This window comes from Mesoplodon bidens (assembly GCF_964165515.1).
Source record: "Mesoplodon bidens genome assembly, chromosome: 4".
Classification (NCBI taxonomy): domain Eukaryota; kingdom Metazoa; phylum Chordata; class Mammalia; order Artiodactyla; family Ziphiidae; genus Mesoplodon; species Mesoplodon bidens.
The window spans coordinates 129,576,705-129,592,066 of record NC_138160.1 but is presented as its reverse complement, the minus strand read 5'-3'; the positions used below and the strand labels follow the sequence as shown (position 1 = coordinate 129,592,066).

At 53.6% G+C, this 15,362-nt stretch overlaps 2 protein-coding genes across 5 annotated transcripts in view; one reads left to right on the top strand and one right to left on the bottom strand.

Annotated features, from left to right (window-relative positions):
- The window catches only part of TNIP1 (TNFAIP3 interacting protein 1), a 52,247-nt gene extending 47,286 nt beyond the window's left edge, over positions 1-4,961 (top strand). For 3 of the 4 annotated variants that reach the window (XM_081230630.1, XM_081230629.1, XM_081230632.1), the window contains 5 exons: positions 260-364; positions 909-974; positions 1,361-1,552; positions 2,406-2,496; positions 4,193-4,961. In XM_081230630.1, the coding sequence (XP_081086756.1) occupies positions 260-364; positions 909-974; positions 1,361-1,552; positions 2,406-2,496; positions 4,193-4,227 (489 nt within the window). In that variant the 3' untranslated portion in view covers positions 4,228-4,961. The remainder of the gene's footprint in view (positions 1-259; positions 365-908; positions 975-1,360; positions 1,553-2,405; positions 2,497-4,192) is intronic. The other variant, XM_081230631.1, reaches the window with a different exon arrangement.
- A 525-nt stretch (positions 4,962-5,486) lies between these two features.
- GPX3 (glutathione peroxidase 3) lies at positions 5,487-13,547 on the bottom strand. Its single transcript, XM_081230633.1, has 5 exons — positions 13,396-13,547; positions 8,544-8,697; positions 7,508-7,625; positions 6,982-7,081; positions 5,487-6,562 (listed from the first exon to the last, which is right to left on the bottom strand). The coding sequence occupies exons 1-5, from the start codon at positions 13,480-13,482 to the stop codon at positions 6,341-6,343; spliced, it is 681 nt and encodes a 226-aa protein (XP_081086759.1). The 5' UTR covers positions 13,483-13,547; the 3' UTR covers positions 5,487-6,340.
- Between the last annotated feature and the right edge of the window lie 1,815 nt (positions 13,548-15,362).

Genomic DNA, 15,362 nt, shown 5'->3' with positions numbered 1-15,362 from the left:
AAATCCCTATGTAGAAGCCCAGAATATAAGATAGAGAGACCCAGAACTACTCTGTTTGAACTTGGGGGTGGGGGGCCAGAGGTACACCCGTTCCCCTCCCCACGGGGATTTTTGAGATGCGGTGAAACCAGTTTTGATGTCTGACTCCCATCAGGAGGCCCAGGGTTCTAGGCCTGAGCAGGTCTGAGCCTCCACTCAGAACTGCCCTTCCTGCCTCATCCCTTTCTCCCCACCTCCCCACCCCTTCCCACCCCTTCAGGTGAAGATTTTTGAGGAGGACTTCCAGAGGGAGCGCAGCGACCGGGAGCGTATGAATGAGGAGAAGGAAGAGCTGAAGAAGCAGGTGGAGAAACTGCATGCCCAGGTGACAAGAGCTGGACCGAGGAGGGGGCAGCTGGCTGTCCTCACGGGGAGGGGGCATGGATTGAAGGGTCCCTGGTGAGACTGGATGTCCGGACACTCACTGATTCTCCTTTCAGCTCTGCTGCCACATTTCTGTGGCCCTCAGAAAGGCCCTTCCCTTCTCTGACCTGTAGCTCTGATTTTCCACAATCAGTTTTCATGCCTTAAAAGAGCAAATTTAGGAGTTAGCTCTGAGCCATCCACTGTCTCCCACATTGGAACTAAAAGGGGTTAATGCGAAAACACAGAAGCAGTGAGGCTCACGCAACCCACCTGACCTGTGTTCAGACCACCCCGTGATGGGTGAGCAGGCCTTACCTGCAGCCTGCAGCCTGGGCTGTGCTGTGTCTCATAGGGCCCTTTCCCGGGGCCGGGCCAGGAAGGACAGCCCAGAGCGGTGCCTTATGCATTGGCTGGTCAACGCTGTGGTTGGTTAGGCCCTGGATCCAGGCCTGGCCAGGAAACACCTAGACTAACGGTCTTCTCTCCTTCCCTCTTTCTCTCAGCTAAAAGCCTTCAAAGATGAGGAAAGGGCGAAAGATGCCCTGAGACAGCAGAAGAGGAAAGCAAAGGTGAGGAGGCTTGAGGGAGGAAGCAGCACTTACTGCATTTTACCTCCTTCGGGGTGCTGCAGTCACTGGGCGGGGGGTGGGGGGCATCGTTTGCTCAGGTGCCCAGCTAACTAATGAGGTAATGCGGGTGGAGCATTCATAACAGTACTCGGTACAGAATAAGTGCTCAGGACACACTAACTTATCACAGCTGATACTCTGTGCCCATGTACCAGTTTTCCATGCCCATGTGCCACTCTTGTGTGCATGTGCCAGCCTTCCGTGGCCACGTACCAGTCTTTAGAGAACTGAGATTCTAAGTAGAGAACGGGAGATGGGATGGGTGTCACTGGGACGGCCCAGGCAGCCTGTCACAGGCCAGAGCCAGATGTCAGCCTTTCTTGTAGACCTCGGCAGACCGCTACCACGTGGAGACCCACCCGGAGCATCTCTGCGGGGCCTACCCCTACGCCTACCTGCCCATGCCCTCCGTTGTGCAACACCGTGGCTTTGAGGACTGGTCCCAGATCCGCTACCCACCTCCCCCCACGGCCATGGAGCACCCATACCCGCTTCCCAAGTCACGCCTCTTCCACCTGGTGAGTCTGTGCCCCTCTTTCACTCCAGGACACACACACAGGCCACCCAGACACATTCCAGAGGGCAAGGTCAAGTGAGGGAGTCAGAAGCTGCATCCTCGGCCCCTTCTGAACAGCACTGTGGTGTGTGGCCCGCTGTCCCAGGGGCAGGACCTTCCAGCCCAGGGCTGCTCAGGGTCACTGGTGTAGGACAGAAAAGGCCAAATAAGGGAGTGGGCCCAGAAGGAGGGCTTTCTCCCGCCCACCAGGCCATGGGTACTGGAGTTTGGGTTTGACCTTCTTTACAACCTCCGCATGGAACCAGGTACCAGATCCTCACCATGCATTCTCTCCCTTTGCTTTTCTTTCTCTTTTCCCTCTTCAGTTTCCTTTCCTTTTCTCTTTTATTCCATTTTTTTGGCTGCTTTTTTCTTCTCTTGCTTATCATTCTGTCTCCAAAGAGCTGCTGTCACCTGTCCCATCCTCTGCAGTGCCTCTGCCACAGCCCCCTCAGGCACCCCCGCTCTCACCTGGTGACAGCTGCCTTCCATCCAGCTTCTCCCCCATGACCGTTCCTTACATGCATCTTTAAACACTGGAGTGTACTGTGGGGCTTAAGAGATTAGCTCCAGGATTATAGAGACCTGGACTCAAATCAAAGCTTGACCACTTGCCTAACTGGGCGACCTTCAACAAGTTGCTTAACCCATCTGAGCCTCAGTTTGCTGACCTGTAAAATGGGGGTGGCAACCTTGGTAGTTGTAAGGATTCAGTTATACTCGATTAATATGAACTTCGTACTATTCTGGCACGGTAGCTGCTACTGTAATTTTCGACTATGGTAATTGATTACTAAGCACCAGTGTTGTTGCAGCCAGAATACACCTGGCGGCTGCCATGTGGAGGGATACAAAATCAGAGCTCCCAAGTGATGGGCTCACCCACGGCCAGGCCTACGGAACCAGGTGAGCATGATCCCCTGGTAATGGGCCCTGTCTTCCATGGGGGGAGATAACTTATCTGCCAGGATCACCCCCGTTTGGGGACGACGATGTTGCTACCTTCTGATCTAGGTGGAGGAGGAGGCCCAGCTTTCTGAAATAGTGTTGAGAAGAAAGGGTTGGTGACTGCATCATGAGGGGGTTGAAACCATTCCTTCCTTCATTACAGTTCAGGGTCTAAATGCTGTGTGCTGTACGAGGTTCTGGGGAAGCTCGGATATGGTCCCAGCCCTTATGACCTTACTGTTTAGTGAGGCAGGCAGAAATGAATGGTTAAAATCACACCAGTGGGCATACAGCTGCACTCAAGTGCCCTGAAGGAAGAAGAGCAGGTTTCTATGAGAGCAGATAGCAGAGGGACCTGACCCAGCGTGGGGGCCACGGTGTTTGAGTTGAGACCCTCAGAATGAGTGGCATTAACGAGGTAAAGAGGCAGAAGCCAAGGGTGTTCTTGCAGAGAAAGGACAAATGCAAAGGCCTTGCTGGGAGGGGATGAAGAAATGTGGCCAACTTGAGGATTGAGAGAAGGCCGGTGTGGCTGGAGCCAGGAACAAGGTGGGGAAGGCGGGGACGGGCAAGGCGAGGTCAGGGAGGTTGGTGGGTCCTGGCCGAGAGGGCCTTGCAGGCCACGACAGGAGGGCTGGTCTTTATCCTACGGATGATGTGCAGTCCTTGGACATTTTAAAATCAGAGTGGCATGGGAATTCCCTGGCGGTCCAGTGGTTAGGACTCTGTGCTTCCACTGCAGGGGACCCAGGTTCGATCCCTGGTCGGGGAACTAAGATCCCACAAGCCCTGCCGTGTGGCCAAAAAAATAAATAAATAAAAAATAAAATAAAATCAGAGCGGCATGAGAGATTAGATTTGCATTTTGTAAAGCTCCCTCTGGCCACGGTGTCCGCCATAAACAGTTGGGGACTGGAGGTCTGTTCGCTAGTCATAAGAGCACCCTGGGCCCTTGGTCACTCCCTCACTTTCTGCGAGGCTCTCGTGGGGCAGAAGGCACTGCCTTGCCTGTGGGGCTTCTGGGAGCAGAATTGCAACTAAGGGGAGCAATAGGGAGGCCAAGTCCATCTCAGCAGTAAGAGGAGTTTTCTAAGGGTCGCATCTGTGCCAGGAGGTCGAGTGCCCCTCTGCAGAAGGAGTGGGAGCAGAGACTACAGGGGGACTTAGAGGGCTGTGGTGTGGAGGATCTCGTGGTTGGAAGGAGGAGGTATTGGGCTGGGCATTTCCTGATGTTTCCCTGCGGAGCCCTAGAGGTTCTGTGGAGCCCCTCGGAGCCTGCTTTGATGAGGGCAGAGGGTGGCCAAGTGGGCAGGACTGTCCCCTCCCCCAGAACTACTCCATTTCTGGGATCTGAAACCAGACTGACTAGGCGCCAGCACCTCCTAGACCTGGGACTTTGAGCAAGTTTTTAAAAACCTCTCTGTGCCCCAGTTCCCTTCCCCCTCATAAAGGGATAATAATCTGTTTGCTTCATAGGGCTGGGCAAGGACTGAATGACAGATATACCTAAGGCATTTAGCCTGGGGCCTGGCACTTGGTGATACCCAACAACCCTCACTGGTTTCTTTCCACTCTTACTATATTGGTTTCCATAGGACTTTGAAACCTGCTGTACCACCTCGTCTTCAAATCCTCAAAATTTTTGTTTATTTAGAGCCCACCAAAAATGACCGTGAGGGACCTCAGTGAAACCAGTCCATTGGCTCCACCTTCGTCTTGCAGAGCCAGCTGACTTCAGCTTACTGGAAAACTAGAGGCCATGGGCTCTCTGAGCCTCAGCCACTCGGGAGGCTGAGATGGATGGCCAGCTTGAGCCCTGGCCCCAACCTGAACTGTTTAGAGACTGGGGAGGCTCCATCCAGAAGGCGTCCATCTGGGCCTTTCCTTTGGAGTGACTGGGAAAAACTCACTACTCTGCCACTGGGTGGAGACAAGTGTCATCCGGCCTTGACCTACCATCCTCTGCAGAAACTGCTGGCAGATGTTAATCTCAAGTGGGGTGCAGTCAAGACCCCCCTTCCTTTCACAACTTCCCCAGAAGTGGTTCAGCAGCCCCTCTGGGGACCACATTCAGTTCATGTGTGTGTTTAATTTTTGCTTCAAGCTCTGCAGTAGCAGGACCTGCCCCACGCACATCCCCTCCCACTCTGAGGAGCTGCGGGAAGAGCGGGTTTGCCTCTGGGAGCAGAAGAGACAGGATGCTCTCCTCCTGGGCCCTCCACTTCCGCCCATGGCAGCCTTGCCAGCACCACTGCAGCCTGGGATGAAGCCCATGCCAGCCACATCGGCTGAGGGGCCCCAGCCTGAAGCTGCCAGGCCCTCAGCTGGAGGCTTGTGGTGCTGGAGGCCCGGTTTGGGGTGGCTATTGATCCCCGGGCAGCTGTTTGCACGAATCTTGGACATAAATCCAAGTTGAAGATTAACATTTTGTGACTGGTATTCTTTTATGCCCTGATTAATGTTCCCCTCCTACTCAACCAGCGTGCTGCTTTCCTGGCCCCCTCCCTCCGTACCCCATTCCTCACAGACACCCCCAGGAGCATCACCGTTACTCTTGGTAGATATCCTCTGGGGCCCTGCTCAGAGCCTCCGTGAGGGTCATCCAGGGGCTGGGGGTCAGGCAACCTGGGTTTACATTCTAGTCCTGCCCCTCACTTGTCAGGAGACATTGGGCAAGGCCTGGACCTTCTGCGAGCCAGTTTCTTCATCTGTCACATGAACACCTCACCTGAGCCCTAGCTGCCGTGGAGAACTGTGGGATGAGAGTAGACGTGAGCTGGTTTTATAAACTCCAACTGCCGAGTGAGGAAGCAGAGTGGGCCTAGGTGGAAACCAAAAAGCAAGGGCCCAAAGGTCTCCCTTCATTCCTTTTCTCTTCCTCTTCCTCTTCTCCCTTCCCCCCCACCACGAGGGTGGCCCCATTGAGGAAGCATCACAGTAGGCTCAGCTGCTGCAGAAAGGCCTTTACTAGGCAGACAGGGGTGAGTCTAATGCCAGTGGGTCGGGGTGAGAGGAGAGGGCACATCCCTCAAAGGAGCGGGGGTGGCATCCCTGCCCAGGGGCCTCAGCCTGAATGCACTAAGGGCTGGCCCTTCAGACAGGCTCAAGGGAGGTCCGCCCACAAGGGCTTTGGGCCCCTCCTTCATGGAGATGCCACCCCTGACACGGGGAACATGGCCCTTGCTCTCACATCTGCCTTGGCTACTCTCAGGGAACACTGCGGGGTGGGGTAGGGGGCTTGGCAGGGCCCTCAGGAAGGAGGGAGGCTGTGTGATGGAGAGGAGGGAGGTCGGGCAGTGTGGCAGGCCCAGAAACTTTTGGACACTTCAGGGGTGGTGTTTGGAGGTGGTGGGAGGTGCCGGCTCCAGGGGTTGAGGTCCAGGTTAGAGCGGAACAGTTGAATCTAGAGCTGGTTTTTTTCTTTGGGCTCAGCAGGAAGTGAATTGTCATTGGAACAGAGAACTGGAAAGAGGGGAGTTACTCTCTGGCACTCTCCACGGCACACAGCTGTCGCCACACACACGGTACACGTTCCTGGGTATTCGTGCAGGTCAGCCCATGGGGCCGTACACTTATGTGTGTGCACACACCTGGTCACACACAGCTGTAGGCATGCGTGCAAACACCCATGTGCACAGCAGTACAGACACAATTGTATGCACACGTTCGTGTCAAGCTGAGGCCTTGCGTAATCGTAAGGGGTTTAGTGCGGGAGTATGGTGTGGGTGGAGAAATGGATTCCTTCCTGAACAGAGTCCTCCCCAGCCCCTGCGTGGTGGACATGGGGTGGGGTGGGCCTCAGTTACTTCCCCTTGGCCTCCAGGGTGGCCCGGCGCCGCATGTAGGTCAGGATGTCCATCTTGACAGTGTTGACCGAGGTGCGGTGGTGCCAGCGCATGATGGGAGCGCCATCTGGCCCCACCAGGAACTTCTCAAAGTTCCAGCGGATGTCATGGACCTTCATGGGATCCCAGAAGAGCCGGCCCGATGAGCCCAGGAGCTCCGAGGTAGGAGGACAGGAGTTCTGGAGCAGAGATGAGAATAGAGTCAACCCTGCTTGGGACCCCTCCCACCCTCTTATCTTGCCTCCTTCCCAGGACTTCTTGGAGGAAGGAGAATAGCCTGGCACTGAGAAAAGAGCATCAGTTTGGGAGTTAGAAAACTGAATCCCAGAACCAGTTTTGGCTCTAGCAGATTGTGAGACCCTAATCTTGTCCCTTCTGGGGCCCATCTGTAAAATGGGTTGATGAGACCCTAGGGTTTGCAAAGCCCTCTAGTTGGAATAATAATCAGATGCCAAGAAATTCCCCAAGAGCCCAGGAGCAGAGGAGGGTTGCACAGGCCTTGTCTTTATGTGGGCTGGAGCCAGGAGCGGCTGCAGCCTGGTCCAGAGCCAGCATCAGCTGGGCAGAGAGGCTCTGATAGAGGTGGCTGTGTACTCACCTTCAGGAATGTGTAGAACTTCTGTTCTTTCTCCCCGTTCACATCCCCTTTCTCAAAGAGCTGGAAATTGGGGACGAAGCCCCCACCTGGTCGGACATGCCTAAGAGCAATGTTTTTATGTGGGTCCCAGGGAAATGGGCACAGGGCTCAGAAATGAAGGGACAGAACAGGGGAGGGGGTGTTGGGAGTCTGGATTTTATTCTACAGTGGGCAGTGGGAGCCAGCGAATATTGAATGGGCACAGGCGTAATGTGGGTCTAGTCTTTTTCCAGTTTGGTACCTTCTCAATAACCCCTGCCCTCCACATGTACTCCCCTTCCCCCTCCCCGGTCATGTGCTCACAACCATCGTCCCTGTCTCTGTCCCTCTCCTGGCCCCTCTTCCACTCGTTCCACTAAACGGGGTTCCTGGAAGGGGAGAGTAGTTCTTGGAGGCTGATAAATATCCATCATGAGTAGGGGCCGCTGCAAGAGGTGCCTGGAGGCTAGGCTGGGGCGCTTTCTCAGGACACTGAGTTAGCACTCACTTGAGAGTGGCTAGGATCTCCGAGTTCTCTCCTGGTTCCTGTTTTCCGAATTGGTTGCAGGGGAAGCCCAGAATGACCAGACCAAATGGTGCAAGTTCTTCCTGTAGTGCATTCAGTTCTGGGCCAGGGAGAGAGAGAGCAGAGACTGGGGTAGCCTGATGAGGAGCCCTCCCTCCTGTGTACCACTCCACCTGCTCACCCATTGTACAGCTGAAATCACTGAGGCCTGACAGGGGAAGGGACTTGCCCAAGATCATCCACTGAGTGTGGCAATGCTGGGATTCAAGTCCCATGCTATGGATTCCAATCTGGATAGGTTGGAGGTTTGGGGGAAAAGAGAGCAATATGGTTCATCAAATGAGTAATCAGTCACCCACTGCCAAGGTCCAATGATTGCCAGGCAGAACATTCAGGTTGCCCTAGGTCAGGTTGCCCTTGCCTCCCTCAAACCCCACCCCACCCCCCAAAGCATTTTCTTGTGGGTGCTTTCAGATGCCTTTCGCCTGTCTGTTCCCTCAGGCTCTTGACTCTGACCCAGCTAAGGAGAAAGAAGTGAGGGTACCAAGGATCATGAAACCTGGGTGCAACACCTGGTTCTGTCACTAACACCCGTACTCTGGGGACTCAGGCCAGTTGCCTGCTTTCCAGGGGCCAGGAGAAGCACTAAGGCAGATGGGGCTGAGGACAGGTGAGGAATTCTCAGCAAGACAGAGCTATTATTTCTTACTCCAATGAAAGGACACTCCAGGCACAAACCCAATCTCCTCCCTCCTTCTGCTTTTAGAGCAGTTGAGGTGCCCCGGGATGAAGGATAACTGAGAATCTTCCAGAACATATTTGAAGGTGATCAGACCTCAGGCTTCTATAATCATTTTCAAAGAACCATGGAACACAGTAGGATTAAGATACGGGGTTTGGAATCTCATGATCACAGTCACCCCTTCCCCCTTGCACGGGGAAAGCTCCTGTGATTGGAATGTGCCCAATCGGCAGAAACAGCCCCAAATCAAGCAGGGGAAGAGGGATGGGCTCTTACCAATGTACTGGCTCGTCAGGCCTCAGTAGCTGGCCACGTTGACAAAGAGGATGTATTTGCCAGCGTACTGCTTAAAGGGGATGTACTCCTCCCCGTCAATGGCGAGGGCTCCATACTCATAGATGGTGCTGCTCACACCAGCATGGCAGTCCATCTGGAAGAGAAGACCAGTGCCGGGGAGTGGTTAGAGCTGGAAGGGAACTTAGACTCCACCATTTTCAAGATAACAGGGAGAGGTGGAACTGATTTGCCCAAGTGGTCTTGACTTGCCCAAGACCACTCCAAGAATTAGAGCCAGACTAGAAGTGAGGTCTCCTAATTCCTTGTACAAGACAATAATTTTGAAAACACTTAATAAGCTGGTGGGTGCTATGGAAACTTGGAGAAATACTTACTTTGGTCATTACTTCTGCATCACATGTCAATTTATAAACAGTCACTGGGCAGGCTCTGAGGGAGACTCCCCCAATGCTGGTGTTGTGTTATTGGATGGGCTGGTGGAGACGGGGAGGCTATTGCAATAATGCAGGCAAGTGGTGATGAGAGCCTGAACTAGACCATCGCGAAGGAAGAACTGAACAGAAATGAGGAAGCAGCAGTATGGACAGTGGTGATTCAGAGGTTCCCGATCTGGGGGACTGGAAAACTGAGGCTGTTAGAAATAGGGAAGTAGGATAGTAGCCAGGAATGGGGCAAGGCCTGCCATGAGGATTAAATGGGATGGTCAGGGTAAAGCCCCACTGCCTGGCGTAGATTCAATGTTCCCTGTGGGCGAGCAACTGTGACGATGACCATTATACCTTCCTCTGCCCAAGCTGTTCCACGGTCAGCCTCCAGAACTAGTAGAGAGAGCGTTAAATGGGCTGCAAGTTGGGGAACCTGGATTCCATGACCAGCTCCGCCACTAACTCCCCGTGTGGTCTTGGACTAGCCCTTTCTCTTCTGTGGGCCTCAGTTTCCTCATTTATAAAATGAGAACCTTGAACTGGATCAGCTGTTCTCAACCACCATGGCTTGACAGCGTCACTCTTAGTGGGAGAGGAGGGGATGGATTGCTGCCGGCAAGCAGGATGCTGCATTTACCCCACTCTACCCCATCTCATCTCTGCCATTTTTTTGGTACAGACTACAAAAATCTGGGTCTACTCTTGAAAGAGTGTCATGGCATCACTACCATAATTAGCAGCTGGGCAGGTAGTCCTGGCCTGGACATCTGAGAGGAGATGAGAAGACAATAAACAAATCGAATGCAAACTAGCATTATAGACCAGAGAGACAGAGCCAGGTGGTTGGAGTTAGAGAAGCAAATTCACGCCCTCTCTTCCCACCAATCCTGGAAGACTTGCTGTTGCAGCCAGTTACACCTCTGCCCAACTGCGTGAAGAGAGCCATCTGGGCTGGCAGGGCGTGGCCCCAGCAGGGTCTAAAAAAGCAGGCTCTGTCTTGAAGACTCCGTAGCCTGCTGAGCCAGGGGAGCTGGAACTCCCTCCGCGCGGCCATTCCCTGACAGCTGCAAGCTCTCTTCTTGGCTCCGGTACAAATTCCCTGCTACACGTGAGTCTAATATTCCATGCCCCGTGACTTCTGGTGGCTGCTGGAGGCCGGCCTGAGACCTAAGCTTGACATTCCTTCAGCCCCTGGGCTTCGTGGGCCCCAGCTGGGGTCAGCTCCACCTCAAAATACAAACAGCCAGGGCACAACAAACACACCCTAGCTGGCCACAGAGGTCTAGCAGCCAGAAGGAAAGGCCTCCCACCTGCCTCTCTACTCCACCCCGGTCTGAAAACAAACCGTGAAATGGGGAGAAAAAAAGCCAAGAGGTTGTCTAAATAATGGAAACTTGTAAACAGCGGGAGGATCAGCTTCTGAAACCAGTTTCAGGGTGGGAATCTCCTCTCATTAGATTTGAGTCTTTGCTGGCTGTGTGGCCCTGGGCAAGTCACGTTCAGTCTGAGCCTCCGTCTGCTGACGGGAGAGGATAATACCACCTGCCTCCCAAAATGGCTGCGAGAATTTACTAGCAGGTCAAAACTGTCTTGCAAGCCTCTTAGAAAGAAATCTGTACCCGCCCCCTGCCCCACCCACCCATCAAGGGATAGGGTAAAGGGCCCTGACGCTCCTACCTTATTGTGAAGAGGGCTTTGATGTTCCCCAGCCAGTATGAAGAAGATGATGCACTGGGCAGGGTGTTTACAGGAGAAGGGATGGATGTGTGACAAAGCCTCCATCCTTTCTACTGGGCCAGTGAAGCCAGTGCTGTGAGTTCCGACCGAGAGGGGTCAGAGAGCGCCTATGGTGGGGGAAGCCATGGCCTGCATTCACCACTGAGCACACGTCCAGTCCTTACGGAAGCCCCTTCCCCTTTTCTGGGCCCATGGAGTCCCAGAACCCTGCACCTTAACCCGGATGTCAGAGGAGTTGTGCGTGGCGGTGGGGAGAGGGAGTGAGGGTCCCTCTATCCTCCCACAATTGCACAAGACAGGAGAGTTTCGATGGCTTGAGAGTTGGAGGGGGGACCCTGCCAGGACCCCAGCTGGCTTGGGTTGCTGGTCCTGTGTCTTTCTCCTCACCCATCTGCCCACTCCCATCAGTGTGAAAGTGTGAGAGGAGAGCTGGACTGGGGGCAGGAGACGTGAGTTCTGGGCCTGGCTGGGCCTCTGATTCTGTGTGAGGACTCCTGTCCCTTCTCTGGGGCTCTGGCTCCTCAGCTGTGAGGCGGGGTCAGATTCAGTGCTGTCTTGAGGGCTCTTCAGCCCTGACTGTCAGCCGGTGGTTCCATGATTCTCTCTGCCTGCTTTAGTCACCTAGAAACCAGCGGTTACTAGGATCCCACGCACGTCAGCGGTTGTTATTCTCTCTAGCCTCCGCAAAGTCCTTTTGTAGAGGAAAGACAGGGAGGCTGGGCAGCCTTAAACTGGACTGGAGAGGGGACACGGCAAGGAAAGGAGGATTCCCTTTGTTACTCAGCCCCTCCCTTTGAATTGGGAGGAGGCAAACATCCCTTTGGGGCTCTCACCCTTTGTCCATCCCATTCTCCACCTGCCCCTTGCCCCATTGCTTGGCCCTGGAGTTGGGGTAGGATAAGTGGTTGAGTCCTAGAACCTAGGGCCATGACATTTCAGCTCTCTCAGGACCTGGAGGAGAAATAGGCACACCCAGACTGTCATTAGCTAGCAATTCCTAGCTGGTTGTATCTGATATGATCATACCTCACCCTAAGACTTTTCTAGACCATACCCATCCTGTTTTCTCTGAATCCATCTACTCCCCAGAGTTCTACAGAGAACACATGGCTATGATGAGTTATTCATGGGATCCATGTTCTTACCACCAGCCTTCTTGAAGCAGGGCCCATCTTCCCTTCTCTGCTTCTCCCCAAGCTGAGGTTATAGGACTCCAAGATACTGCCCTACCCATGGTCTACCCTCACTTCTACTCCACACCCCAATATTGAAATTCAGTACCATCCCTGCCCTGGAAAATACCTTCTGAGTTGGAGATTATGAACAGGACTGGATACAAAGCCAGAGGCTTAGAGGAAGTGGCCTCATAACCATCCAGTCTCAAGGCTGACTCCAAGCAGGGACAGACTGATTGGAATTTAGGCTGAGGACAGGACAGGGGATAGAAACAGACAGAAGGAACCTTGTGTTTGGAATGGGCTTCCTGAACAGTAGATATGCTTTTGGAAACAGAATCATGGAGTTATAAGATCTTAGAATTAAGATCTGGAAGATTTGAGAAACACAGAAGTGCAAAGCTTCTTCAGCTTATACAAGTGTGTGTGTGTGTGTGTGTGTGTGTGTGTGTGTGTACTGGGTTGCTGGAAACATACATCTCTCTCTTTGGGTCTATGCCTGGCTTCTGCCTCCCCACCCTGGGGAAGGGGAGAGATCTACATAGCCCACTTTGGCATATACTGTCCAAAGAGATAAGCATGTGTGGTCACCCCTGCTCCTGGCCTCAGCATCTCCACTCTAGCTAAGGGCCACACACTCTGCTGGGGATAGACTAAGGCTCAGGAGAATTCTGCCTCTCCTATCGAGCTGGCAGTCCCCAGCTTTCTCCAACTACTAGGTTTGCTCAGGCCAAGATGGGCAGTGGGTTGTGGGTAGTGAGGCTGCCCCCAAACAGGAGACACGTCAGAGAACAGCGTGTGGATTTTGCAGCTTCTCCAAGCATCCCCTCTGAAATCATCAGCCTCATTGTGCCCTGTCCTCCCACCTGCTACAGGTGGAGAAACTGAGGTCCACAAAGGAAAAGGGAGTCTAGTCAGCATCCTGGGCATTCTGTGCTGCCAGCTCAGAGCTCCTTCTGTCACAGACCTCTGCGTCTTCTACCAGTATCCCAGAATTCTACCTGCGTTTACGCTTGGGCTAGACGGGGAGCACACAGCTGCGTGTTCCTTCCCTTTCACCTTGCCTGCCATTCTCCCTGGGAACCTCTGCAGCCAACCCAGACCCTGAGTCTCCAGGCCATTTTCTGTGCCCCCCCCACCCGCTTCAGGCCCCACTGGAGGGGAATATCTCAGAAACAGACAGTGACTTGGAGGTAGCAAGACGACCCGGAGGTAGCCGTGGGGATGAAAGTGTGGACCGGGAGAGAAGACCCTTCCTCCCTCATTCATTCTGCCCACCCGGGGCACCCAGGTCTCCAACAGATGGAACCGCGAAGAGTCTGACGACGGTCTGGGTATGCTGAAGAGGGAGGCAACGGGAGTTAGAGCGTCTCTCGCACCTAGGTGTCACCCTACTGGTGGGGAGCCCGGGAAGAAGGGTGCCTTACCACCGAGAGATGCACACCTGCGGACCACGTTCGATCCCCCGGCCACCCATCCCCGAGGCTCACTCACCTTCGACTTCTCCTGTCCTCGGCTCGGCGGAACGAAGCCGGCCAGGAGCAGGGAGAGAAGGCAGGATGCCCTGAAGAGCCGGGCCATGGTGGGCGGGGGCCGCGTCTCGGACTCGCCGGAGACGCTGTCTGATCCCCGGCCACAGTCCGTCTGAGGTGTCGTCCGCTCTCATCCACCTTTCAAGCCCTCAGCGATGACCAATCCGCGGCCGGGCCGGAGTCCTTGCAGCCAATCGCAGGGCATCTGGCATTTCAGGGGCGGACACAACTTACCCTCCGCTTCTCCCCCTCCCCAGGCCCTGGGCGACAGTGACATAAGCAAGTCCGGACAGAGAGATGGGAGCCAGTTCCTTGTGAACCCGTGAGGCGGGACCCTCTTCTTTAGACTCTGAAGTGCTAGAAAAGGCAGGCACAATGTCCTCAGCACAGCCGGGGAAAGGGCTTTGAAAAGCACCGAAGAGTTGATGGCACCCCCAAGGTGTTCCCTGTTCCCTCCTGCCTCCATTCTGGTTGAAGGGATATTAAGGACCTAAAATGTCAGCAAGATCTGAAGTGAGACTTCCAGGAACATTTATTTACTCTATGTAGGTTTAGTGCTTAAAAAGCAGAGTGAATGCTCTCCCTAGAATTTTGAATGCAGCCCTCTCCTGGGAAGAACATTGGGATTCCTCAGCTGGTTTGAGAGCAGAAAATACATTTTCTCCCTGTGTAGTCTTGAACATGTTGCTTTCCCTCTCTGGGCCTCAGTTTCCCCAACTGTGTAATGATGGGATTGGTTGATGCTCTCTAAGTCCCTTCTGGTTCTTGCTAGATGACTTGTTTCTAAAAATAAGTGACAGGGCTTCCCTGGTGGCACAGTGGTTGAGAGTCTGCCTGCCGATGCAGGGGACACGGGTTCGTGCCCCGGTCCGGGAAGATCCCACATGCCGCGGAGTGGCTGGGCCCGTGAGCCATGTCCACTGGGCCTGCGCGTCCAGAGCCTGTGCTCCGCAACGGGAGAGGCCACAGCAGTGAGAGGCCTGCGTACCGCAAAAATAAATAAATAAATAAAATAAGTGACAGACCTAGACCAGGAGTCGCTTGAGAGTAGGGACCATAATCACCAGCTGGCACAGGGCCTAGAACACAACATGTGCTTAATATTTGCAGCATTAATCAATCCATGACTTCGTTTCTCTGCTTCAAGATGCTGATGATCGGTTCAGGGAGCTCTAGGTCTGTGCTGTCTAGGTATGATTCTCTCCACCGATAGGGGAATGCACTGGGATCACTGCTTCCCAAATCAGACTACCAGCCACCTGAGAAGATTTTCATACAGATTCCCAGGTCCCTCTTCAGGATCAGTACATTAGAATCTCTAGCGGCAGAGGCTGGGGTTCCACCTTCAGACATGTTCCAAAGGTGATTCTGAGGCAGGTGATTCTCTGTCTTCTGATGGAGAAGTGATTTGAGATACCATGCCTTTACTATGATTTAAGATAGTATTGTCCCCATGGGAAGTTGGAAGGTCTGTCTCAATCCCACATTCTCTGTGAAGCCTTCCTTACCTCAAACCACAGCCTGTTGAAGTGAAGGGAGTGTTGAAGGCCAGGAATTCTTTAAACGAGTTAAAGCACAGAAGCATTTGAACGGTGGCTGACACAGAGTATGTAGTCAATAAATGCTATTTATTCAACCACCTCATTTTGCTGAAGCCTAGAGACGGGGAACAATTTACTCAAGTTCCCAAAGCAAACTGATGGCAGAGAGGGTACCAGAATCCAGGTCTAGACTCCATTCTCAGGCCCTCTTGACTTTGTTCTGGTGTCTCCTGAAGGTCATATTTAACCAAAGATACAAACATCTGTATACGTATCAGTTTGTCAGAAATCCATTGTTCATTAGCATCAGCAGGCATCTAGGATCCCTCAAAATATGTGCCTAGGGGCTTCCCTGGTGGCACAGTGTTTGAGAGTCCACCTGTTGATG